The sequence below is a fragment of the Syngnathus leptorhynchus genome, chromosome 17 (assembly GCF_054491065.1).
Source record: "Syngnathus leptorhynchus isolate UIUO chromosome 17, UIUO_Slep, whole genome shotgun sequence".
NCBI classification, from domain to species: domain Eukaryota; kingdom Metazoa; phylum Chordata; class Actinopteri; order Syngnathiformes; family Syngnathidae; genus Syngnathus; species Syngnathus leptorhynchus.
Window position 1 is genome coordinate 3,777,924 of NC_141211.1, and position 21,820 is coordinate 3,799,743.

At 42.2% G+C, this 21,820-nt stretch overlaps 1 protein-coding gene across 10 annotated transcripts; it reads right to left on the bottom strand.

Annotated features, from left to right (window-relative positions):
• Window positions 1-678: 678 nt before the first annotated feature.
• Window positions 679-20,668, bottom strand: tcf7 (transcription factor 7). 10 transcript variants are annotated; one of them, XM_085936319.1, is made up of 13 exons: window positions 20,004-20,662; window positions 19,770-19,842; window positions 18,000-18,106; window positions 9,004-9,130; window positions 7,382-7,469; window positions 5,272-5,364; window positions 4,455-4,574; window positions 4,162-4,324; window positions 3,869-3,976; window positions 3,713-3,745; window positions 3,314-3,362; window positions 2,696-2,768; window positions 679-2,052 (listed from the first exon to the last, which is right to left on the bottom strand). In XM_085936319.1, exons 1-13 carry the CDS (start codon window positions 20,208-20,210, stop codon window positions 1,851-1,853), a joined length of 1,443 nt encoding a protein of 480 aa, XP_085792445.1. In that variant the 5' UTR covers window positions 20,211-20,662; the 3' UTR covers window positions 679-1,850. The 10 variants fall into 10 exon arrangements, with proteins under 10 accessions (XP_085792445.1, XP_085792444.1, XP_085792436.1 ...); XM_085936318.1 differs by having other exon boundaries at window positions 5,260-5,364; XM_085936310.1 differs by lacking the exon at window positions 2,696-2,768 and having other exon boundaries at window positions 20,004-20,667.
• Window positions 20,669-21,820: the final 1,152 nt, after the last annotated feature.

The window sequence follows — 21,820 nt, forward strand, 5'->3', positions numbered from 1 at the left end:
TGGTGGTGTTTTTGTCTACGAACAGGCAGGACAGAGCCCTTTTTTTAATTGACAAGATAAAATTTTGTCCAGCTCCTTTCTTTTTAGATGGGACATTTAAAACTTGTGGAACAACAGCACTTGAGGACCATTTTTAGACTCTACCTTTTAATAAGTTAAATTACATTCATAGTTAGGCAGTAATAGTCATAAGCACTCTGTTTAAAATTAAAGTTGTATAATACGAACGTATTTGAGTGGTTTCGTTGGAAACTGTGAAGTCAAGCTCACCTGTTTTTTTGGGATTTGGTCACATGACATTCGCAAGTTGAGCCCGTGTTGATAAATTCATTTGACAGCAGGTGGCAGTACAGGACAAAATGGCTGCCCCCTGAGATGGATTTAAAAAAAAAATTATACAATACAACCAAGCTGGATTCTCTGTCAATGTATTTTTTTATTCAGACTTCAAATTTTGTTGGCACACACAAATGACATGAGCGCAAGATGTATGTATAACAAATTTTAATACGTCAATAGAACAAAAATTGATAAAATGATTATTATTTTTTTTTTTTTTTAAAAGACCTTTTGGGTCTGTCGGTGTGACATTTAAAAACAACATCGGGGAAGTGAGAACTTGCCATGTGAATGCACCAACAACAAATATAAAAAAAACGTAAAAATATTGCCTTATGGTACATGACTAAAAAAATTTTTTATTTTTTTTTACATAAACTTAGTTACTTAACTACATGGACTTTCCGACACTTATTAAAAAAACATGTAATATGATAATACCCATTTGGTCGACTTAAGAGGCTGTTTACAAAAAGTTCAGTCAAAACAAAAAGGGAAAAAAAGGCATTTGGAAAAAATTAACAATCCCTCTCAGGTTTGGCCACCAGAAAACATTCTGACCTTAGAAATGATAAAGGAGACATGAAAGTGAGTGAAGTGCCTAAAATAGTTGAAAGAGTTGATCACATGCAATCAGATGGAAGAATAGCTGAATGGCTACAAAAGTTCACACAGACACTATTTCTTTGCAAAAAACGTGGCATCTGTTCCTCACTCATAGCCAATCCGCCTCTGCGACAAAACGTTGTAAAATGCATACCAAAGCACTAGGGGGCGCCATAATCCCACACATTGATTTTAAAAGTCTTAAAAAGGGGGATTGATCTTTTTATCCAAATGGATAAACTAAACATGCTGGAATACTAATACAAACAAAAATTGTGAAATTTGCCTTTCATTTGAAACACAAAATAAATACATTTAGTTAATTTATTATGAATTATACAACAGATATTTTCAAATACAAAAAAAAAACATTTTTGTGAGGTGGTGTGTATTTTATGAAGATATTTGATGAAAAAATGTTTAATTCCACCAGAAGCAAGACAAAAAAACGGTAGAGAAAGTTTGCTGATTATATTTTATATGATCATTATTACCTGGGAACAACGAAACTCAGTTTTACATCTATGCGTAAAATAAAATCTGTTTTCTGTCTCGTTTTAAAAGAATATTTCATTGGCCTAATCGCATAATTCGCCTGAGTCATTTTCAACTCATCGCAATACAGATACAAAAGGTTTATGTGCTTGCAATTATTTTTAGATTGTCAGTCATTGAGGTCTTTTAATCCGCAAATGTTGACAAAAGGCAACAGAACTCGTTTGTTTAATGTTTTTTTTTCGTTTTCTGAAAAGACTGAAAAACAACTTTGGCAATTTTGCTACTAGGCTTGCGATTTGTGTTTGTGTGGCCTTTTATGTATTTTTTTTTCGACAGGACAACTCCCTGCTGTACAGATTTTTTTTTTTTTTTCTTTACCAGTCACCCAGAAAAGCAAGCGACGCGAGTCACGTGGCCGACAACTTGCGTTTGCCCAGGGCCGTGGCAGAAGGGGGGCGAGAGGGACGCTGATGTAGTTGTTGCAAGGGGGGTCCGCGGGTGAGAGTGGCGGGAGAGGGTGGCGGCGTGGAGTCTACGGCACTTAAATGTGAACAAGTTGGGCTCGCGTAGCCTCCTCCTTGAATGTAGCGAACGCACTTTTTCTTCCTCCTAAGGACAGTCACAGACAGTTATCTGGGAATAAACCCGGATGGCACAACGTCAATAACCAAAGAAATACAACACCAAAAAAAAATGCACATGTACAACACGCACTATGTGGAGAAACTAGACGAATTATGTTTTTTTTTTTTTTGTTAACAACAACCTTCCAATTTTTATGTGTATATGTTTAGTTTTACGAACAGTTTGTTGTGTCTGCCTTTATTTGTGTTTTTTTTGTTTGTTTTTTAACTTTGTTTTACTGTCTCCAGCAAATGAGAATCTGCACTACCTGGAGAAAAAAGGTTCAGTAAAAAATATATGATATAGTATATGGAAAAAAAAGATGTAGTGAATCATGTTTTTATTGACGGTTTAATTTTATCTCCTTTAAAATAATTACCATCAAGACAAGTCATCGACTTTCTGAGCTGAATTTGCATAGTTCCTATCTTAGCATAGAGGCTAGAGGTGTTAGCATGGCGTGAGTACAAGTAAAAGTGGAAAGAAAGTTAGTATTGGCCTTGTTAAGCTAACGTGCAAAGCTAACAGGTATTGTATTTTAGTAGGGAGGGTGAGAATGAGCATGGGGGGGGGGGGGGGGGGTCGGGGTGGTGGGTCAGGTGGTGAACGTCGTGACGGTTTTACACACCTGCAGGGACCGCACCAATTTGTCTGCTGCTTGAGCCCAAAGCGAGCTCGACATTTCTTAGGGGACCCGGGCTCTGAGCCGCAACGACGACAATGAAAAAACGGAGAAACGACCAAGACCAGCAAAGCGGCACAGGAAGAAAAAGATAAAGAAGACGAAAAGGCATCAAAATGGCTGCCGTGGAAAAAAACGTTAGTAACACCCACAAGTTAGTCAGGCCATTTCACGCAGAACGGGAAAACAAGCTCGATCAAACCTTTAGCCAAGCAATATCATAATAAAATGAGTTAGTAGGTTAGTCTCTCGGATAACGATTTGACCTGTCACACAGAGGTCAAGGCAGCAGCGAAGCCGCAAAAGATTTCACACAGAGGCACAGCATCTCACAATCATATTGTTTTGTTTGTGTCTGCTTTGAGCGATATTAGAGATTAGAGAAATCAGAGCTAAAAAATATGATGTTTAAGATAAAGCACTAGCGTGGCATTATCTCAATGTAGCTATATCTCTAGCGTAGTAATAGCAATGTCGTGTTTACCTTGCACTAGCGAGTTGATAGCTAAACTTCTCGCTCAATTTTCTTTGTTCACATGACTGCAAACCTGTTAGCATTTGTACCTGTGTTGGAATCTTGCTGCTTCTCCCTTTTTCTCCTCTTTTTCTTTCCCTGCAAGAGAACAAATTTGAAGTGACTCACTGGATGATAATAGAAATAATTCAATGTATTAATAACATTCAAAATAGGCTAAATATCTGTCACGTTTGTAGCGACTTGCGCTCGTTTACAGATCGACACGCACCGGTTATTTTGTTAGGTACACTGGCACAATCAATAGACTGATGTCACAGTGTGTGCTGGTAACCATAGCAACATGCAAGCCGCCGCCGCCCCTCGCGAGGAAGGAAGCATGCGGAGGGAACGCCGTGCGGCCGTCGTGGTATATTACCCACAATCCCTTTCATGCACACTGACGTATTGACCCTGCCCCCCCCATCACAGACAAGACGAATCCCTACCCAATCGGCTTTACTCTTTTCACCTGCCGCCTCCTGCAACAGGTCAACAGCACACTTAGCGCAACACGTGCTGTGCTACCATGCGCGCGTGTGTGTAAGTGTGCGTGAGGAATACGAGGGGGATGATGAAGATTGAGACGGGTTTGGCGGTCTTACGTAGTTGTCGCGTGCAGACCAGGTGGGGTACAGCTGCATGTGAAGTTGTCTCTCCTTGCGTGCCAGCTCGTAGTACTTGGCCTGCTCCTCACGTGTCAGTGCGTGCCACTACACGCGCACGCACACACACACACACACACACACACACAATGACTCATGTCAAACACGGCAATCACCGTCACCATAATGACCACAAATGCAGACCCAAGACTTTATGGCTCCCGATTGAAATGATAGAAAACAGATTAGTATCCAACAAAAACTGTGCCGTATGTCTACGCAAATATGTTTACCCTTCGTCCGAGTATCTGGTTGATGGCGGCGCTTTCCTTGAGCGTACACTCCGCAATGACTTTGGCCCTCATCTCCTTCATGTAGAGCATGAAGGCGTTGAGCGGCTTCTTGATGACAGGCTTCTTGGGTTCCTTCTCCCGCTTAGCCTCCACGTGCGGCTTCCTGATGGGTGAGAAGGGAAATGCAGACTTGAGTGTTGTCTTTTTATGTGCTTTAGAGCGCCTCCTATGGTTGTAACATTGAATTACCTCTGCCGGTTCATCACACTATTGGATTGAAGCGTGCTACTTACGCGTACATGCCTCTGTCGTAATGGTCGTGCTCCTGCTTGCCTGAAGGGGGCACGATGGCGGGGTGCGGGATTCCCGTGGGGTGCATGCCTGATGGGCCCAGCATCAGCGAGTGAGAGAACCTAACCACAAAAAAAACAACAACAACAACAAAACCAATCAAACATAATCATATTGATCATAATATTGGAAGCCAAAGAGGTGATGAGCCAAGAAGCGTGACACGAGGTAAACAGCAAACAATGAAGGACCACATTGCCAAAAAAATGGCAGCGCTCGTTCATTTTGGTCACTTTTACTAGCCAAAACGTTTGAAAGGAATATGCTAGCCTAAGTAAAGAAAAGCAGCGACAAAAACAAAGCAATACAGACAAATGAACAATAATTAGAAAACAATGGTCAGAATACAAATGAATTTTGCCTTTTAATAAGAAAAGAAATACTCATAAAAAATGACAACAACTAGAATTTGATTTGATGAGCAACAGAACCACGAGGGAGACGTCCTCATCTATGCTACTCTTTTGCTTTGGGTGTCAGAAGTGGACTTATTTAATTAAAGAAGGGATTTCCCATTTTCCCTAATTTCGTCATCTGACCTCATGCTCGTCTGAAACAAAACAGCACACAGGCGACGCTTGCGACAAATAAAGCACTTTGGCGCCACATTTGACTGTCTTTAAAGAGTGAAAGCGAAATGAAATGACTATCAAAGCGCACACGTTAGCAGGCGAGCAGCCATTTGCACATTTTTTTTTTTGGAGGGGGGGGGGGGGGGGGATTTTTCTTTGCAGCAGATGTGGCTACCTGCTGCAGTACCTGGAGTAGGACGAGGCGGTGGGAAGGTTGGAAGGGAAGGACTGTCGGAAGCCGCACGTTGACAGAGCGGCGGGGTACGCCGTCTGCTTCTGCCTACCACAGCACAACACAACCACAACACACAAGCGCTTCACTTGCCTATTTCACTTTACACCCACTTTGTGACTTTACACCCCAAATACATAAAATACTAAGAATCTGGTAAATCAGGAAAATTGTAAAATAGGACATGGAAATGTGATATTTGCCAAAAAAGCAATAACGTACATCAGTTTGAATATTCAAAGGATGTTTGATGAAACTTTTTTTTTCAGACCAATATTATAATATAATTTTTGATACCTCTGGTACTTTTCATTTATACATTTTTATTTGACACGATGACCAATATTTGTGAACTTTTTGAGGGGGATGATGTTTTGCCAATATGTCAAACTGCCGCAATATAGCGCCAACTACTGCCGAGGAGGACTTACTCAACGTTTTTTGTGGTAAGCATGAGTTGAGAATTGATTAGCAAATCGTGAGGGTGTTTGTTATTTATTTAGCTTTAGCCTCGATTGCACAAAATGCAAACTGGATTGTCATTTCTTTGTTGTGTTTTCATTCGGTGTGTTGGCTAGAAGTTAAACAATAAGAGAAAGGTATCCAAGGAACAAATCGCGTGTGTGAAAGAATCTTCTGGAGAATCTAATTTGAAGCTGTGAAGCATAGAGAGCCTCTGCGGGAAGATCCGAGGGGGGTCACCGTTGACAGCTGCGTGTCACTGTGAGGCACGCACGCTCGGCTGGTGTGTGCTGGGGTGCTGGCCCGACAGCCTTTGATATGGAGCGGACCCCGCCTCCCTTTACAAAGCTTTTTTTTTTTCCTTCCTCCAACGAATACACTCACGCGTAACGTCACACACCATCAAGATCATGACAACAGGCAAAAATTCCGCTTGAGATGAACTCACAATTTAGGTTTAAGTTTGGGTTTTAATTGAGCTAACATTTATTTACATAAGCGTCACAAAAGTGTAAAATTGGGTTTTGGACTGACTAACTTTATCATAATGTGTTTATACGAAAAGTCCAACTTGTTTATAAAGCCAATGAAATGCTAAATACAATGAAATACGTGAATCAATTGTAAAACAAACGAGAAAAGATAATATATGTTCTTCCAGTTCAAAAGAAAACAATATGCTGAAACCGAGAAGCTAATCCAGGCTAATCTGCCAAACATTTGGGAGTACACAAGCGTCAAATTGTCACAATAGGACATGTTTGACATTTCCACCAATCCTTTTCCTCAAATCAAAAACATCGTACAAGGCGCCAGAACAAGACGATCATCCGGATTAAGGCAGATTAGCCGTCAATAATTCCTCAGCGATGACTACTTGTTCGACAAAGATAAAATAGTTGCCGATTAGAAATACTATATCATAGTAAATAATTCCTAAATCGGCAGAGGACTGACCTTTGACAGAATTTACTAAATGAGATAAAGAAAATGATCAAACAAACAAGCTAGTAAATAAATATATCTGAAAATATGTAGTAAATAAATAAATCAATAAAATGGTACATACTACACTAAATTATCTAGTAAAAAAAAAGATTACAATTTCTTTGCACTGATTATTATTATTTTTCAATTTACCTCAAAACACGACTAACCTCTCTTTCTCAAAACCTTTTGTTCTCCAATTTTTCATCTCGCTGTGTCACCACACTCGTTTCAGTGCTGTGTATGATAAAACTTCAGTTTCGAAGTGACATTTAAATGTGTCATCTGACTCGTTTTGATGAGTCTATTTAATTACACTTTTTCTTATCACAACTACCAAATTAGCATTGACTTGCCTTTATAGATCAAACAAAAACCTCCATATTTGGTTCATTAAAGATCTTTCTGTTTCTCTACTTTAGCGTATTTCACGTGTATGCTAATGCAGCGGATGACTGGCTTTTCTATGCTTACTAAAGAGTGCAGGACAAGTTCGCGTCACAACCAGAGCAGCGTAAAAAAAAAGAGCTACTCCACTTTGTATAAGGTCACCGTAAGTTCACAGTGGAGTCACTCACAGGTAGTGTGTCGCAATGTGTGTGTACATGACACTCACCAGCCCATGGAGGGCGTGATCTGTCCGACACCGCCTGAAGGGAGAGGGTAGTATCCTGAAAGGTCCTGGGCTTGGTGCCTGTGAACGCCTACAGGCACATACATACAAAAGTACACAACAAACACACACAATTAGGACAACCACATACGGTATGCACTTAATTATGTCTTTTAAGCACATCATTAGGTCGCTTCGGTGGCCCCATTAGGGCAATCAGTGCTATTAGTAGTATGGGAACCTCATATTAAGCACACACACTGTGCGTATTACACTGTGTGTGATTATACAGAGGTTTACATCTACTGTAGCTTTAAAATGCACTCACAAACACTCCGTGAAGACATTTCATAGTATGACTCACAATTGATCTTATTGCCCTACACAACCATAGGTGGCGCTACTTTTAGCTTCTTGCGCATCAGCCCAGAGGAAGGAAATCTCTTTTTGGAGAGTGTTGCAGGCACAGTATTTGAATTAATCTTGGGTTTGTGGAATCCAAATTAAGCAACAAAAGTCACCCATCTCAGGAGGCGGCCATTTTGCTCTCTCCTGCCAGTAAAAATGACATCACAGTGCCAAAGGGCACAGCTTGCGAATGTCACAACTCAGAAAACAGATGAGTAATGAGGAAAAATATTCACAGCTCGGGCTGTGCCGACCATTTTCTTCTTCTTGTTCACACAGTAAATAGTGTTGGGTGTCAGCGCAGCCCTTCAAAGGAAGTCATTTGTCAACAGACAGCAGCTAGCATTTAGCCAGGCCCCGCCGTGTTTGCTAAGCAATGTTTGCCGCGCAGGAATGCCTGCAGATGACTGTAATTTAGACCTTGCCTCCGGGTGGGGGGTTGGTGGTGGTGGTGGTGGTGGTGGGGGGGGGGGGGGGGGGGGGGCTATTGGGACCCCAATAATGACGAAGACACAATAAAACGGGGATGGCGGCTGAGTCAGTCGTCTCCGCCGACATTTTCTTAGGTCTGTCCGTCTGACCATGCCCTCATCCTCATCTTTGCACCTCTACTCATCATTCACACAAAAAATAAACACAAATTCTTCTTTCAATGACAACAGGGATGACATCAATGATGATGTAACAGCACGCCAGGACGAGGTGGCAACTGATATGTGCGGTGAGGTAACCTGGCGTGTGTTGATTCCGAGTAAAAACAGTGTCAAAAAATTATGTGAGACGGTGTGAGAAAGGTCAGACGTTTTCATCCAGGTGTTAGCGCTGTGTGTTTCTGTGCGTGTGTGTGTGTACAGGTGTCTCAGTCTGTCATTAAGAGCTGAGTCACTATGCTGGAGTCATAGACAAGGTGTGTCTGTTTCTTTAGTAAAAGTGGGTTTGTATGGGAAAAAAAGGGGGATTCCAGACACACAAGGCGCCCGATTGCCCGAGGTGTGTTCGTTTTATGTCCCACATGCACCTTTTAAAGATATAAAGCTCATCTTGTGAGTATGCAAGGTGGGCGGTCCACACAAAAAGTCCAAAAAGCTTTAAGTGTCACTGAGTGGCATCGGCGGGTTAGTACTGAGAGACTGGAGGAGTCAAGGAAGTGGACTACCTGGTAAACATTCATGGATCAAACACTTGATGTGACTTTGTGTGTGTGTGTGTATTGGTACCCGTCTTCTGACTCATGTCGGTTGGCATGTGCGGCGGGCTGCTGCCGAAGTGCTCGTTGCCGTAAGGCAGCAGCGATGAGAGCGGGTGCATGCCGTGGGACTGTTGCACCACAGACACCTTGTTGGACTGGAACGACACAAGAAGAACAATCATAAGTCATCTTAATAGCAGCTAATTGCGATGAAAAACAAAAAGACAATGCCAACAAACGTTCGGCGATAGGGCGGCGCTAACACAAATCCAAATTCCCGATTTGTGTTGTTACGTCGCCACGAAATCTACTAAAAGCGTGCTGGCGCGTTAACTTTAGCGCACATCTGTCACTGCGGCTTCTCTTTCACGTGCTGAGCTCGTTTCGCCAAAGGAGAGAGGGGGGGGGGGGGAACGTCCCGCCTGTGCGTGCGCGTTTCCTCGCCGTAATTAGCCGCCCTTGAAGTGGCTTCCAGAGCGCCTTCCGCTTTTTCCGAGCGCGCTCGGGGGGAGGCGCTCGCCCCAACCCCGTCATTATCGGACCGCTCTGTAGTTAAGTGAGGAGAAATCCCCACTCCTCACCTCACATACACACACGACATACACAATGTACATACACTTAGGTTAGCTAAAACAAGTGTGCACTCGTACGAAACGCACAGAACAGACACGATGTACTATATTCATCGTCACAAGTGACAAAATCTAAACGTCTAGGTCTGTGTTGACTAGCAAAGGCGGGAGTGACTCAAGTCATTCATTCGCAAGTCTCATTTTATAACTTTCAACCAAGTGAAAAGTTTCTGTGGAGAGGAAATAAATAAATAAAGAAGAGGAAAACCGAGCAAGTTGCTCAATCACAATATTTTTGGTGGCTGGACTTGCGAGTGACCAATCGCTCAGATGATTTTGTTGTTGTTGTTGCAAGACTCGAGACGATGGCAGCAAACTACACATTAAAGATATTTAAAAACAAAAACAAAAAAAGTTTGTTTGTTTCCACTCCCAGTTGAAGTTTACTGTAACATTGAACATAAAACCTAGTGAATTACATGGTGTGTTTTCAAACAAACCACATAATGTTACCTTACCAAAGCCTGCTAGCTTAATGCTAACATATTGCAAAATACCAATGACGGGCTAACGAAACGACCATCAATGTTGTGATGTTATTGTCTTTTCAACAGTGGGTGGTTCCACATAAAACATCAATACGTAAAGAATAGTCACAGGCAAAAGCGACAAATATTACTGCATCTTACTGAGCAGTTGTGACCGTCTTTTGCATATTAATATAAATTGCAGATCCTTCCACAATTGTGACCAAACCTTTAATCTGAATTGAAGCCCTTTATTTTTAATTCTGTAAGGCAATTTTATGATATATATATATATATTTTTTTTTTTTAATATATATATATTCAGGCAACAAAACGGTGGGGGGCAGCCACTTTCTTTGAATGTTTCATCTTTTCTAAAAGGTGAGATTAAAGACACTCGGGCCAGTGGAGGACCAAAGAGACGAGTGTTTTAATTTCCGCTTTTAATGGAATAAAAAAAAAAAAGAAACAACTAAAGAATACATTAGTTGCGTGTGTGTGTGCGCGTGTACGTGTGTGTGCGCTCTTTAGCATGTATTTTAGCATGCGTGTGTCGCATCAATCCAAACAAGTGCAATACGAGCTGACATTAAGTGTCACACTGAGAGCGGAGGAGTGCACATAAAACACTCGCGACAATACCAACATGACTCAAAGAGGCCTTTCAAGTACACGCACACACACACACGTGTAACACAAACACACGTATGCATTTTACTGACACAAACCAATTAATGATCAAGTAATTGCTCCTTTGAAGTCATTAATCTTTGATATCGTCGGCAAACAGGAAATGTCTTATTCGGCCCACTTCCTGTAACGCGTTTTCTATTTTGTTTTGAAAGTGAAACGGAGGTGCGGAAAGCAAATTTGGGATTTTCAGGGGTGTTTGTTACAAGTAGGCTGAGATAGGGATGAGGGTCGGACCAGGATTTCTTTTTTTTTCTTGCTTTATTTACCCTCAGCCACCCACCCCCTTCCAAATCTGGAAGTCATTGCCTTCTCCAAATGAGAGCCTTGCTTGACATCAAAAGCAGGAGTGCCGTAACAGTGCAGCCGTGTTTTAAAAAAAGCAACACCCCTCCTCACCGCAGACCCCCAAAACCAACCCCACCCCAGATATAGCCCACACCCCCCAAAAACTGTTTTCTCTTCTTGAGACTGTCACATCGAAACACCACAAAATGGGCACAACAGATCCCCCACAGATGACTTTAGTGCAGAATTCACATAGCCACAGTAAGATTATTAAAGATTTTTGTCTGTCAGCTGCTTTGCAACCAAAAAAAAGTGAATGCAATGGATTGAAATGTCGCGTTCAGGTCAAATGGATGGATGGGAAATTTCAATGAAAATAACCTTTTAAGGAGGGATTTTTTTTTTTTTTTAAATATCCCCAGACTGCAATTGCAGTCTCATGATCGAGATGACTGAGCTGATACTCATATTGAAGACCCGTAACCGCAATTAGAATTTCAAAAATTCGAGTGACTCCAAACACCTGCAAAAACATCTAGTCCCATTGCCTCTCGTCGGTGTTTCAAAGTTGCCGCAAGTGGTTTTGGCGTGTAGCCTCAAGGGTGATTTGACGCCCCTCTTCCAATGAATACCGTTTGCTCGCAGCTGTACCAAAATATGACTTTAATTTAGGATTTGGGAATTTAGCCGTCAAACTTGCAAAAAAATCCCTTCGCTGTAGTTGGGCTGGCTTGAATTACAGATCAAATATGTCTTGTATCGAGCAGACGGTGAGAGGAGCTGAAACGGGATTAGAGTGCAGACACGAGATTGGCAAAAACAATTAGCTCCCGAGTCCCCGCGCCTCCGGATTGTGAATTGTTTGTAACCGAGGGCCTTCCTCGCATCCGAGGCGGGAGGGAGAAGGCGGGGGGGTGGGGTGGTGGATTTCCTCAGCCCGTCCAGATCCTATTACACAGGCCCGAAGGCTCTGATGTGGCTTCAGACAGCGAGCGCAAAACCAAAAGCCCGCAACCGCGCAGGCCGGCTCGGCACTCGGCCTCGTCCTGCGGTCGAATATTTTTGAAAGCTCGAATGTATTCCAAACTGCACCCCCCCACCCCTCCATGGATGCTGCGCTGTTTGAATGTTGGCAGCGAGTTTATGACAAGTTGTTCCGAAGGGATAGCACGCAGGATTTAGATGGTCTTCAGTTACGGGCCCAACATCTGGTGCGGGAGGTGCAAACGGCTTTCAGTTCGGAATCGGTTCTAGAATTCATTTTCTAGTTGTGTTCATCGAGATCCGATCCAGTCTAGGCCCTCTTTTCGCGGTTCACCCTTTTAAAGCTACAGTCATGGATTAGCGCTAGCAAGCTCCGTCCAACGTACAGATAGATGTAAGATTTGCAAAATAAATTATGAACTACAACAATGTTTTATCTCATTGTGACTTCAGATTGACGCCTGAAAATCACAACTCCCCTTACACGATACTCGTTTGCACAAGGGCTACACACACAAATGGACTCGAGATGCTAACTTGTAGTGAAAAAAAAAAACATGTCCGCCTTTTTATCCCTCACATCAATTAAAGCCCTTTTCCAATGGCGAGCTCTTCTTCTTTATTAGCGCAGAACCTTCTTGCCTCTCTCATGGAGTTTCTCTTTAATCTCAGGGAAATGCTTTTGCCATTGATGCGTCTATTGATCTGATGTTTGCGCCTGAACGCTTTTATCTCCTTAGTCTCAAAAGGGGGGGAAAAAAAAAAGCCTGGAGTTTTAGGCTCTTGCGCATTTTGGCCAATGAGGACTCAAGATGTTTTCTAGACAGTAACACGTTTTTGTTAGCAGGAAAACATCTTTATAGTAGTTATCAGGCATCTGTATGACACCTGTTACTCAAGTGTATAACACGAGTAGTCTGTTGACGCTAAAGTTTATTATCCCGTCTCTTTTAACACTTTGCTAACCCAAGAATTGTCACGTTTCCGTTAATTATGACTATAGATATATTTAGGACATTTTCGCAACGATATAGCTTCCCGTTTGTCATCAGGCATCAAAACGGACACCTCGGGTCCTCTCGAAACCGCACAATCGGTAGTAACAACAGTTGTAAAGAGGGAATGTCATTCAGGAAACATTTGAGTGAAAGTTGCCTACGATTGCATATTTCAAATGAACATTAAAGCTAAGAATGGATGTATTCTCATTAAAAGCCGTGAGTAACCTGCTGGCCTCGTGTTTTTCCATAAAGCGGCGTCCCAGAACTGGACCGCAAGTGTACTAAAAACCTCCTCCCATCTGCTTATAAACCCCCCAAAAAGTACACTTGAATCCAATGTTTTAGCTAGAGGGCGAAGTTTTCGGTGTGGCACGGCTCCATCGGACTAATCCAAGCGCGGCGACAAAGGGGGGTGAAAGGAGGGCGCTACCATCCAGCAGACCGCGAGTGGACTCGGTCCAAATCCTTTGCGAGGGTTCGCCGTCGTGTGTCCGACCGCAACGCCGCACGTCGAAGAGGTCATCTGTCAACACTGGCCGCTGTGTGTATTTATATATTTGTACCGTCCGTGCACATTGGTGTGTTTATAAGACATTTGTTTTATTTTAGTCTCTGGAGGAATGTACCATCTGACAAGCGCAGACATCTTATTTACTTGATTGTTGCTGTCTGATAGCATGGCCTTGCACATTTGAGGGTTTGTGTCCAAGCCCGGTGTGGTAGCAGCTTCGGTTCTGCTATCGATCATCTGTAATAATGATGCAGCGGCAACTTCAGTGTGTAATTATCTTCCCGAAATAGAAGTGGTAGGCTCTGCTGCGAGACCTTTTGCGGACCTTTAAGTACAGATTTTTATAGCTGGCACTGTTCAGGGGGGCCAGAATGAGAACTTCAGGTAAAAAAAAAAAATATCAGAAACTTCACTGAAGTGACTTTTAATTATGGATAGATGGTCGATTAGAATTCTGATGGATAGACAAGTGGCAGATATAGGAAGTAGAGAGGGCCGGTTGGTAGATTGGATGGGTAGATAACACGAGTCGGATTTAGTGGGGAAAGGTTTGTGTGGTTGATGGCCGACGGAAAGGTAGCTAGAGTAGAAACGTTGCTTAGTTTGTTGTATTGGATGGGTGGAAAGATTGATAAGGTGGAAAGATGGGCTTGGACAATTTATACACACTCTAAGTGTACTTGTTATTAATTTCTTCCATCACCGGCGTCCACACGTCCATCTGTCTATTTGTAGAAACATCTGCTGTTTGCGTCTGCGGCTACAGAAATTGTGTGCTGCTGATTTGTAATGTAAATATGCGGTATTAGTGCACACAAATAAACACGCGCATCGCCTTTTCAGCCGGCGGGCTTTGCGTCGTCACCGAGCCGTAATTGTTACCACCCGGGCCCAGTGACTAACCGTCACCGGCAGCCGATATGGGAATAATCAGAGACAGACGAAGCGCATTGCATATTTACACATACGAGCTACCAATCTGCATCCATGTGTGTGTGTGTGTGTGTGTGTGTTAGCCTCGGCCGCGTACGTCCACTTAGCGCTAGTCCAAAAAAACAAACACGGTGGCCAACCAGAAAAACCCTACAAGGTCTCGGCGGTGCAACAAAGCCAAACCCAAAACGTCCTTCTTTCTTTCTTACTTTCATTCATTCTTTCTTTCTTTGCCGCCTTTGCGAAGCCAACGATATCACTTAAGAAGCAGGAGCGATTTTGACCATCTGTTACGTAGCAATCAATTTGACCCGCACTATGTTTAAATACGCAAAAGTTATATCATTGCTTCATTTATTGTGTATCTTATTTTACTTTTTTTTTTAAATGAAGTGGCAATTTAACATCACCTCTGTTTCCTTTGAAATAGGATCATTGGCCAAGCAGCTCAACAGGAGTTTGAATGAAGATTACACAACTTGACAATTCATAGCAACTGTAAAAGATGCCATTTTGTTTTACAGTTAAATTTTCCCCTGTAGCTCAGCAAGTGAAAATTTTCCATTTGCGGTACGCGAGTAGCTAGTTTGCATGTTTGTGTATGTGTGTGTAGTTCAGGTGATGCTTGTATTTTCCGTGGTGAACCACAACAAACTACACAGCGAGCTGCTCCTCAGAGGACCCTGGCTGCCAAGAAGCAGTCAAAACAAAAAGTTTCAATTTATCCAAAATAAATGTATGCTGAATCCCTCTTTTTTTCAACAATTATTAACACAAATTTGTTAGGAAGTTTTGCGACCAAAATTAACTTTTGAGGAACAATGTCATAAAGGAAATCACAGTATTTGCAGCGGTGAAATGGTTAAAGGTATTGTAAAGGTGTCAAGGAGCAACTTTCGACACAAGCTGTGGTTTTTGTTGTAGCACGCTGCGGTTAGCTGCTAGCGCTCTCATTGTTTACTTCCGACTCCCATCCGAGTGACCCTCACTGTACTCTGGCGTCTTCTTCTTCCCGCTCTCTTTACACCATATTTTCTTATTTGTTTTCCACTTAGTTACTTCTTTCTTTTCATCTCATGTTTGCCCCACAGAATGTTAGCATGCATGCCACCTGCACTTGAACACGCCTCACCGTCACAGTTGCTCCAGTTTTTCATCCGCCCTAAAATTGCTTACCGCTGACTGCAACACGCAAATAAGAAAAATCATCACAATCAACGCGTCTTAGTTTTAGGTAAACGTATGTTTAAATTTATCGACGCCCCAAAAAAATTGCATTCCGGGCCAGTTCTTGGTCAGACGATGCGCGCTAAACCATAAATCATTCAAATTATGTCAATATAAGACACACTTAGCATACAGTAGCATCTTTTTTTTTTTTTTCTCCCATTCCCTGGATGCAACAAATGTATGTTAGTGTGTCACGGAGAAGAATGACCGTGGCGGTAGATGAAAGCGGACGGCGGGTGGCCCATGTGTGATCGCAGCCATGTGTGGCGGCGCGCTTCATGCGGCCGCCGAGGCTCCGGCTGGTCTGCGACGGTCACGTGGGCGGAGAGAGGCGAGGATGACAACGACGACGATGAACGTTTGGATGAAGGAGAGGAAGAAGTGGAGGTTGGAGTTTCATCTGGGATGGACTATTTTTAAACAAGACTATTTTAATGGTACACACCCGAGTGAGGAGGATGATTTGGGTGTGGAGGCCAGATGATCGATCAAAATAGATCGCAAAAAAATCTTTTTTTTTTCTTTTGTACTTTAGTCAATAAATTCATAAAACTATGGCAGGGTAAATAATACTGTAAAAAAATAAACAGGATTATTTTTAGGCTTGTTTATGTACAATGATTATATTAAATATTTTGAAAAGTATTATAGTTTAATTATTACAATTAGCGCTGCATATTTGATCTTATAATGTAGACTTGTTTTATTTTCCTGCTAAGTTTGTGTCATCCAGTTGCTAACAAACAAACAAACCGGATCCTAACATTTTATTGATGCTGTTTAATCATCATCATTATGTCACTTTGTATGAAAATAAAAAAAAAATAAGCACCACTTCCTCGCAAAACACGCCAACACCTGTTTGCCCTGCCCTTCTTCCGGAAAATAAAAATTACAGGTATAAACACCCAGAGGCCATCTTAATGAAGGCTTTTTTTTCACCCCGTCTTTTGATAACTCTTCGACTGTTTTTTGCCCTCCTCTTCTTGGAGATAGTCGGAAGCCTCGGCCAGCCGCCACTTCAAAGCCGCACCGACGCACGTTTGTGACTTCATTTTGCTTATCTACGATGCACGTGTGTTTACCTCTCGGGCGTTATCGTTGTAAAAGGTAGGATTTTGAAGTCAATGTGTAAAAACACCAGGAGTGGTCCTTTTTGGTGCCAAGGATAAAATGTTTTCTGACTACAACTCACTTCGGCAAAAAAAAAATATTGAATAGCAATCGGACGAAAACCATGAGATGGTTGCTTCTAACCAAAATGGCTAACTTCCTGTGTACTTTGAGGCATGGTTTCTGGGGGCTTTTTTGTGGGTCAACTCATGATAGACATGCCCACTAAATGACAAATTGCTAAGTGAAAATGACTTTGGGGGGCTGAATTTTACCGCCAAAACATTTCAAGGGGATTTGGTCAAATTTCAACGCCATGTTCTGCCCACCTGCCATAACAAAAACTAAAGTTCAAATGACTTTCTCAGGTTTCCAGTGTCGCTGTCACTCGGGGATTGCATATCACGCAAAATCAATCGCGCTCTGGTTTGGTCAACTCAGAGATCGCCGCCTCTGTCGCCTTTGTAAACAACAACATTGGCCCAAAAACCTCACGTGTGACCTCAGCCGAAGTCACAAACAAACAAGATCAAAGAACACGCTTGTTAGCGATTAGCGGCGGCAGACTTCCTCGCGATGACATACACGATCAAGTGCACGCAAACACACACACGTACTATCAAACAATCTTGTCACAATTAGCAAGTGGGCACATCTTGATCTTAAAATGTGACATTGTGAGTACCCGTGATTCATGAGCGCTTCTTGCTTTTATGTTCCCGCTAACCTCGACAAAAAAAGAATAAAAAATCATGTTTTGAGATATGTGTAATTTGCATTTTTTTGGGGGGGGGAAATTGCCTGTCTGCAAATTTGTATCTGATTATTTAACACGGTCCGGCTTTTGTCTTTAGGATTCATGCATTTGCTATTTATAAAAAATAAAAATAAAAAAAATTGCAAAAATGTAAATAAAAAATAAAATAAATGCATTATTTACTATAATAATAATGTACTAGAGAAGTATTTACATTTCTCAATTTCAGGTATTATTTACTAATAAGTTTGGGAAAATACAAAAAACATTACAACATTGAAAATGTGGGGAAAAAAAGTCAAATCAATTCATTTTAACTGAGGAATTAAGTCAAATGGGAATTAAAAATAGTATAATAAATGCTAAATTACTGAGAAATTAAGGAACATAGAACTTTATTTTCTCAAGGCTGACTTACCGTTGGCGACACGGAGCCATTGGGTAGGTAGGGGTCGGGCAGCATAAGGAAGGGGTACCCGGGGTACCCAGACGTTTTGTACACGCCGCCATCTTGCTGCTTGGACGCTGCGGGACAAACAAACAGCAAGTTAGCGGAAACGAAAGTCAGTCGTGACCCAATTTGGACTTTTTTTTTTCTCTCTAACTGTTGAAAATGTCTACCAAAAGGCACTAATAGAGCGACTTCCACTTTTCCATTCCTGCACTTTTAGTAACGCTAAATGATATAAAACATGTCGCAGCAAGCGGACACCGACACTAACGTTAGTGTCATGTGTTTCAAGTCGGGGCAGGACGACTAGTTGTTCTCTCAGTAACTAGTTCCCCACACCGAAAATGAAGTTATTTGTTGTTAGCATTGTTTTGAATCTTCCTCGCAAATCTTTATTTGTGTTGACAGTTGGCAACTGCCACTCCTGACACCTGCAGGACTTGAGGGGAACAGCAACAGCTGCTAACGTCTACTACTAATGCCCGCGAATGTCAACACAGTTTGACCCTTTAAAAAAAAAAAAATAATAATAATAACATGCCATGTGATGGTGTGACCTATGCTGCATACCTGAAACAGCAAATATACCCCAACTGGATCTGTATTCCTACTGTTCCATGTTAAGCAAGTTTTAAGGTTAAAATAAAAGGACAAAACAACAACAGTGCAGTGACATTACATAAGTCAACAAACATGTCATTAAGCATTCCTTGCCATTTAGTTTGGTCATTTTGTGTGATTTGACACATTTTGTTACTTTTAACCTGCACGTGTAAATCCTTAAAGACGCAATGCTCCCAAATGCAAAACGAGTGTTTACAAGTGTTGTTAGTTACGGCATGTTAGATCCTTTGACGTGTTACATGCATCGCCTGGCCTCTTCCTCCTCCTCCTCCTCTTTGTCAAGTCTAGATGTTAATTTAAATCTTTAAGTCATTGTTCTACATTTTCTAACTGCGTAAGTCACTAAAAAGTACATTTGGGCCCAAAATCTGCCTGTTTTTATCAGGTAGACAACTTTTGAAAAAGGCAAAACTCAACTTCCTCAATATCTAAACAACATAAAAAGTCTCAAATTTAATTCAAATTGAGATTCTTTTCTGCAGTCATTCTAATACATTGAATCGTTACATTTTAATAAATGCCCAATAATATCGAAAATCAACAACCCTTAGTCGTGGAAACACCTTCAAAAATCTCAAATTTAATCCATGTGCGCATTGGGACTCATTGAATAGCCAGCCTGGGGGGAAAAAATGCCTGTTGTAGTTAATGGGCAAACTGTATAAAAGGCCCAAAAATAATGTAAATTAAGGGGATTTCCAATCATATTTCAAGAAGATGATATTTATCCATAATTTTAGTTTTAAAAGGGCAGAATCCGACTCCATCAATATGTAAACAAATTAAAACCTCTCAAATTCGAGACTCAACGTGTAGCTTTAACGATTGGGATGTTTTTTTAATTAGATGTAGGAAATGGACACAATCAACAGTATTTCATCCTGAACGGACGCCATTAACGCTTTAAAAAACAAAAATAAAGTAGCAAACGATCGACATTTTTTACAGTGGCCACCTGGAAGTCTTTGAAGTCGCCGCCGCCGAGCAGCACGTGCCCCCGTGACCAAAATACTTAGACACGCTCTCGATGAAAAATTCATTTCTATCACCCTGATAAACAAATGAATACTCTCAATAAACATAAAATACAAAACTTTAAGGGGGTCTCCTTACCGGCGTCGAGCTGCTCCCTGTGTTTGTCCGGGAAGCCCCTCTGCTGCTCGGCCGGCTGCCCCCGTCTCACCGCCTGGAGGGTGCGAGAGTGAAAAAGTAGGATGATTAAAAGTGTTTTAAAGTGAGTCGGGAGTGGACGGATTCATACCCCACATCGCTTCGAGTTGAAGAAATGGAATAAAGTGTGAAAACAAAGTAAAAAAATTAATAAGGGAGTAAAAAAAAGCACCCTACCGAGGAGGCGCCGCTGCCGCCACCGGGGCCGCCGCCCGGGCTGTGCTGGTGTATCTCGGACTCGTTGACTAGCGACGACTTGAGGTCTGCCAGGTCCTGTTCGGTGAAGGCGCACTCCTGGTGGACCTTCTCCTCTTGCTCACCTTCGTCTTTGAAGGCAATCATCTCGTCGGTGGCTCCCAGGTCGTCCCCCCCATGCTGAGGCATGTCGACGTCCGGGGACACTTTTCGAAGTGCGTCCAATAAAGTCAAAACCAAGAAAAAGTCGGAAAAGAGACGTCAAATGTTCGGCGTTGTCCTCTTAAAGAGTCCGGAAGAATAAGAGGGGAAAGTTGTTCCGTGGCGTCCCGCGGCCGCCTGGAGGACTGATGTTCTCCTGCAAGAGTGAGCAGGACAAGACGAGGACCCCCGACATCAAAGGGCGCCGCCGGGGTGATTGGCAGATCCGATGACTCGTGTGTGTGTGTGTGTGTGTGTGTGTGTGTGTGTGTGTGTGTGTGTGTGTGTGTGTGTGTGTGTGTGTGTGTGTGTGTGTGTGTGTGTGTGTGTGTGTGTGTGTGAGAGAGAGTGAGATTGTTTCTACAGAACTTCTTAAAGAGACATCACCATCCCGTCCTCGAGCATAATTCATGACTACCAGGGCCGTATTCACACCATCAAATATTGAGGGCTACGGCCAGCCCGCCAGCATATGCTGCATTCATGAAATGGGGTAAATCCCAACTATTTTGTTTAATAGCATCTTTCATTGAAATTGGCAGCTTACTTTATTCCATTGTTTTTCAATAATTATTGCGGTATAACAGAAAAAAAAGCATTTATAGTGATTTTTCGCTATTCGCAGGCCGACCCTCTTCATGAAAATAGTAAATGTCCCATTTGCATATGTAGTTCAATGCCTTGTCAAATGCTCAAACAAAACAACAACAAAAAACCATTGTTGCTTCCACCACCCAGACGTTGCTTTCAATTAAATAGGAAATTAAAACCACGGGTGCTAACCATTCCCTTTAAGCTGCCTTCAATAAAATAGCAAATGTCACATATTAATCTGTATAGTAAAATCTAAGTACATAACAACCAAACAAGACAATTACCCACCACTATACTTCCACTACGCTTACGCTGCATTCAATAAAATAGGAAATGATGGGTTCCTAGGTTTTTCTAGTCACCCTTTGCCAGCTTGACTATAAAGCGGATTCTTGCTTTGCCAAAGCGTGCCGCCAGTGTGCTCCTTTTTGGCCCCAAAAAAGTGTTCATTTAGAAGCGCCGGGCAGGAGGACGCCATGCGGGATGTTGCGTGCCAAACAAGAGGGCGTGGCGCACCCGACATGAATCTGGCCCCCATTTTGTATGCCGCCTGACTCGATGTCGAGGAGGGAAAGGAGATGGAAAAACACACACAACAGTGGAAAGTTGCAAAGTCGTTCCTTCCCATTTTTTGTTGCTCCCTGTGCCGATGCATTTTTAATGCGCTTGCTATTAATTGAGAAATATTCATACGCGACACTTAATCGTAGGCCGAGCGATGATCTTCAGCTGTGCAGCAAAATTAAATACAAACAGAAAGACGAGCAAGGGTCCATTTGCATAAAGCTGCATATTTATACAATATCGTCGGCGCATATTAATACAAAGATTAAAAGGCGCACTTGCAATGTATGCAAATCTAAATTATGAATGACTTGTTTAAACTCCTTGTTTATTCGCCTTGATTAAATATAGACAGATGTTTCTGTCTGCCGAGACCCTCGTGCACACTTTTTTTCCAACAATACGCCCCCTGGAGTGTTTGAAAATAATAGCAGCCGGTC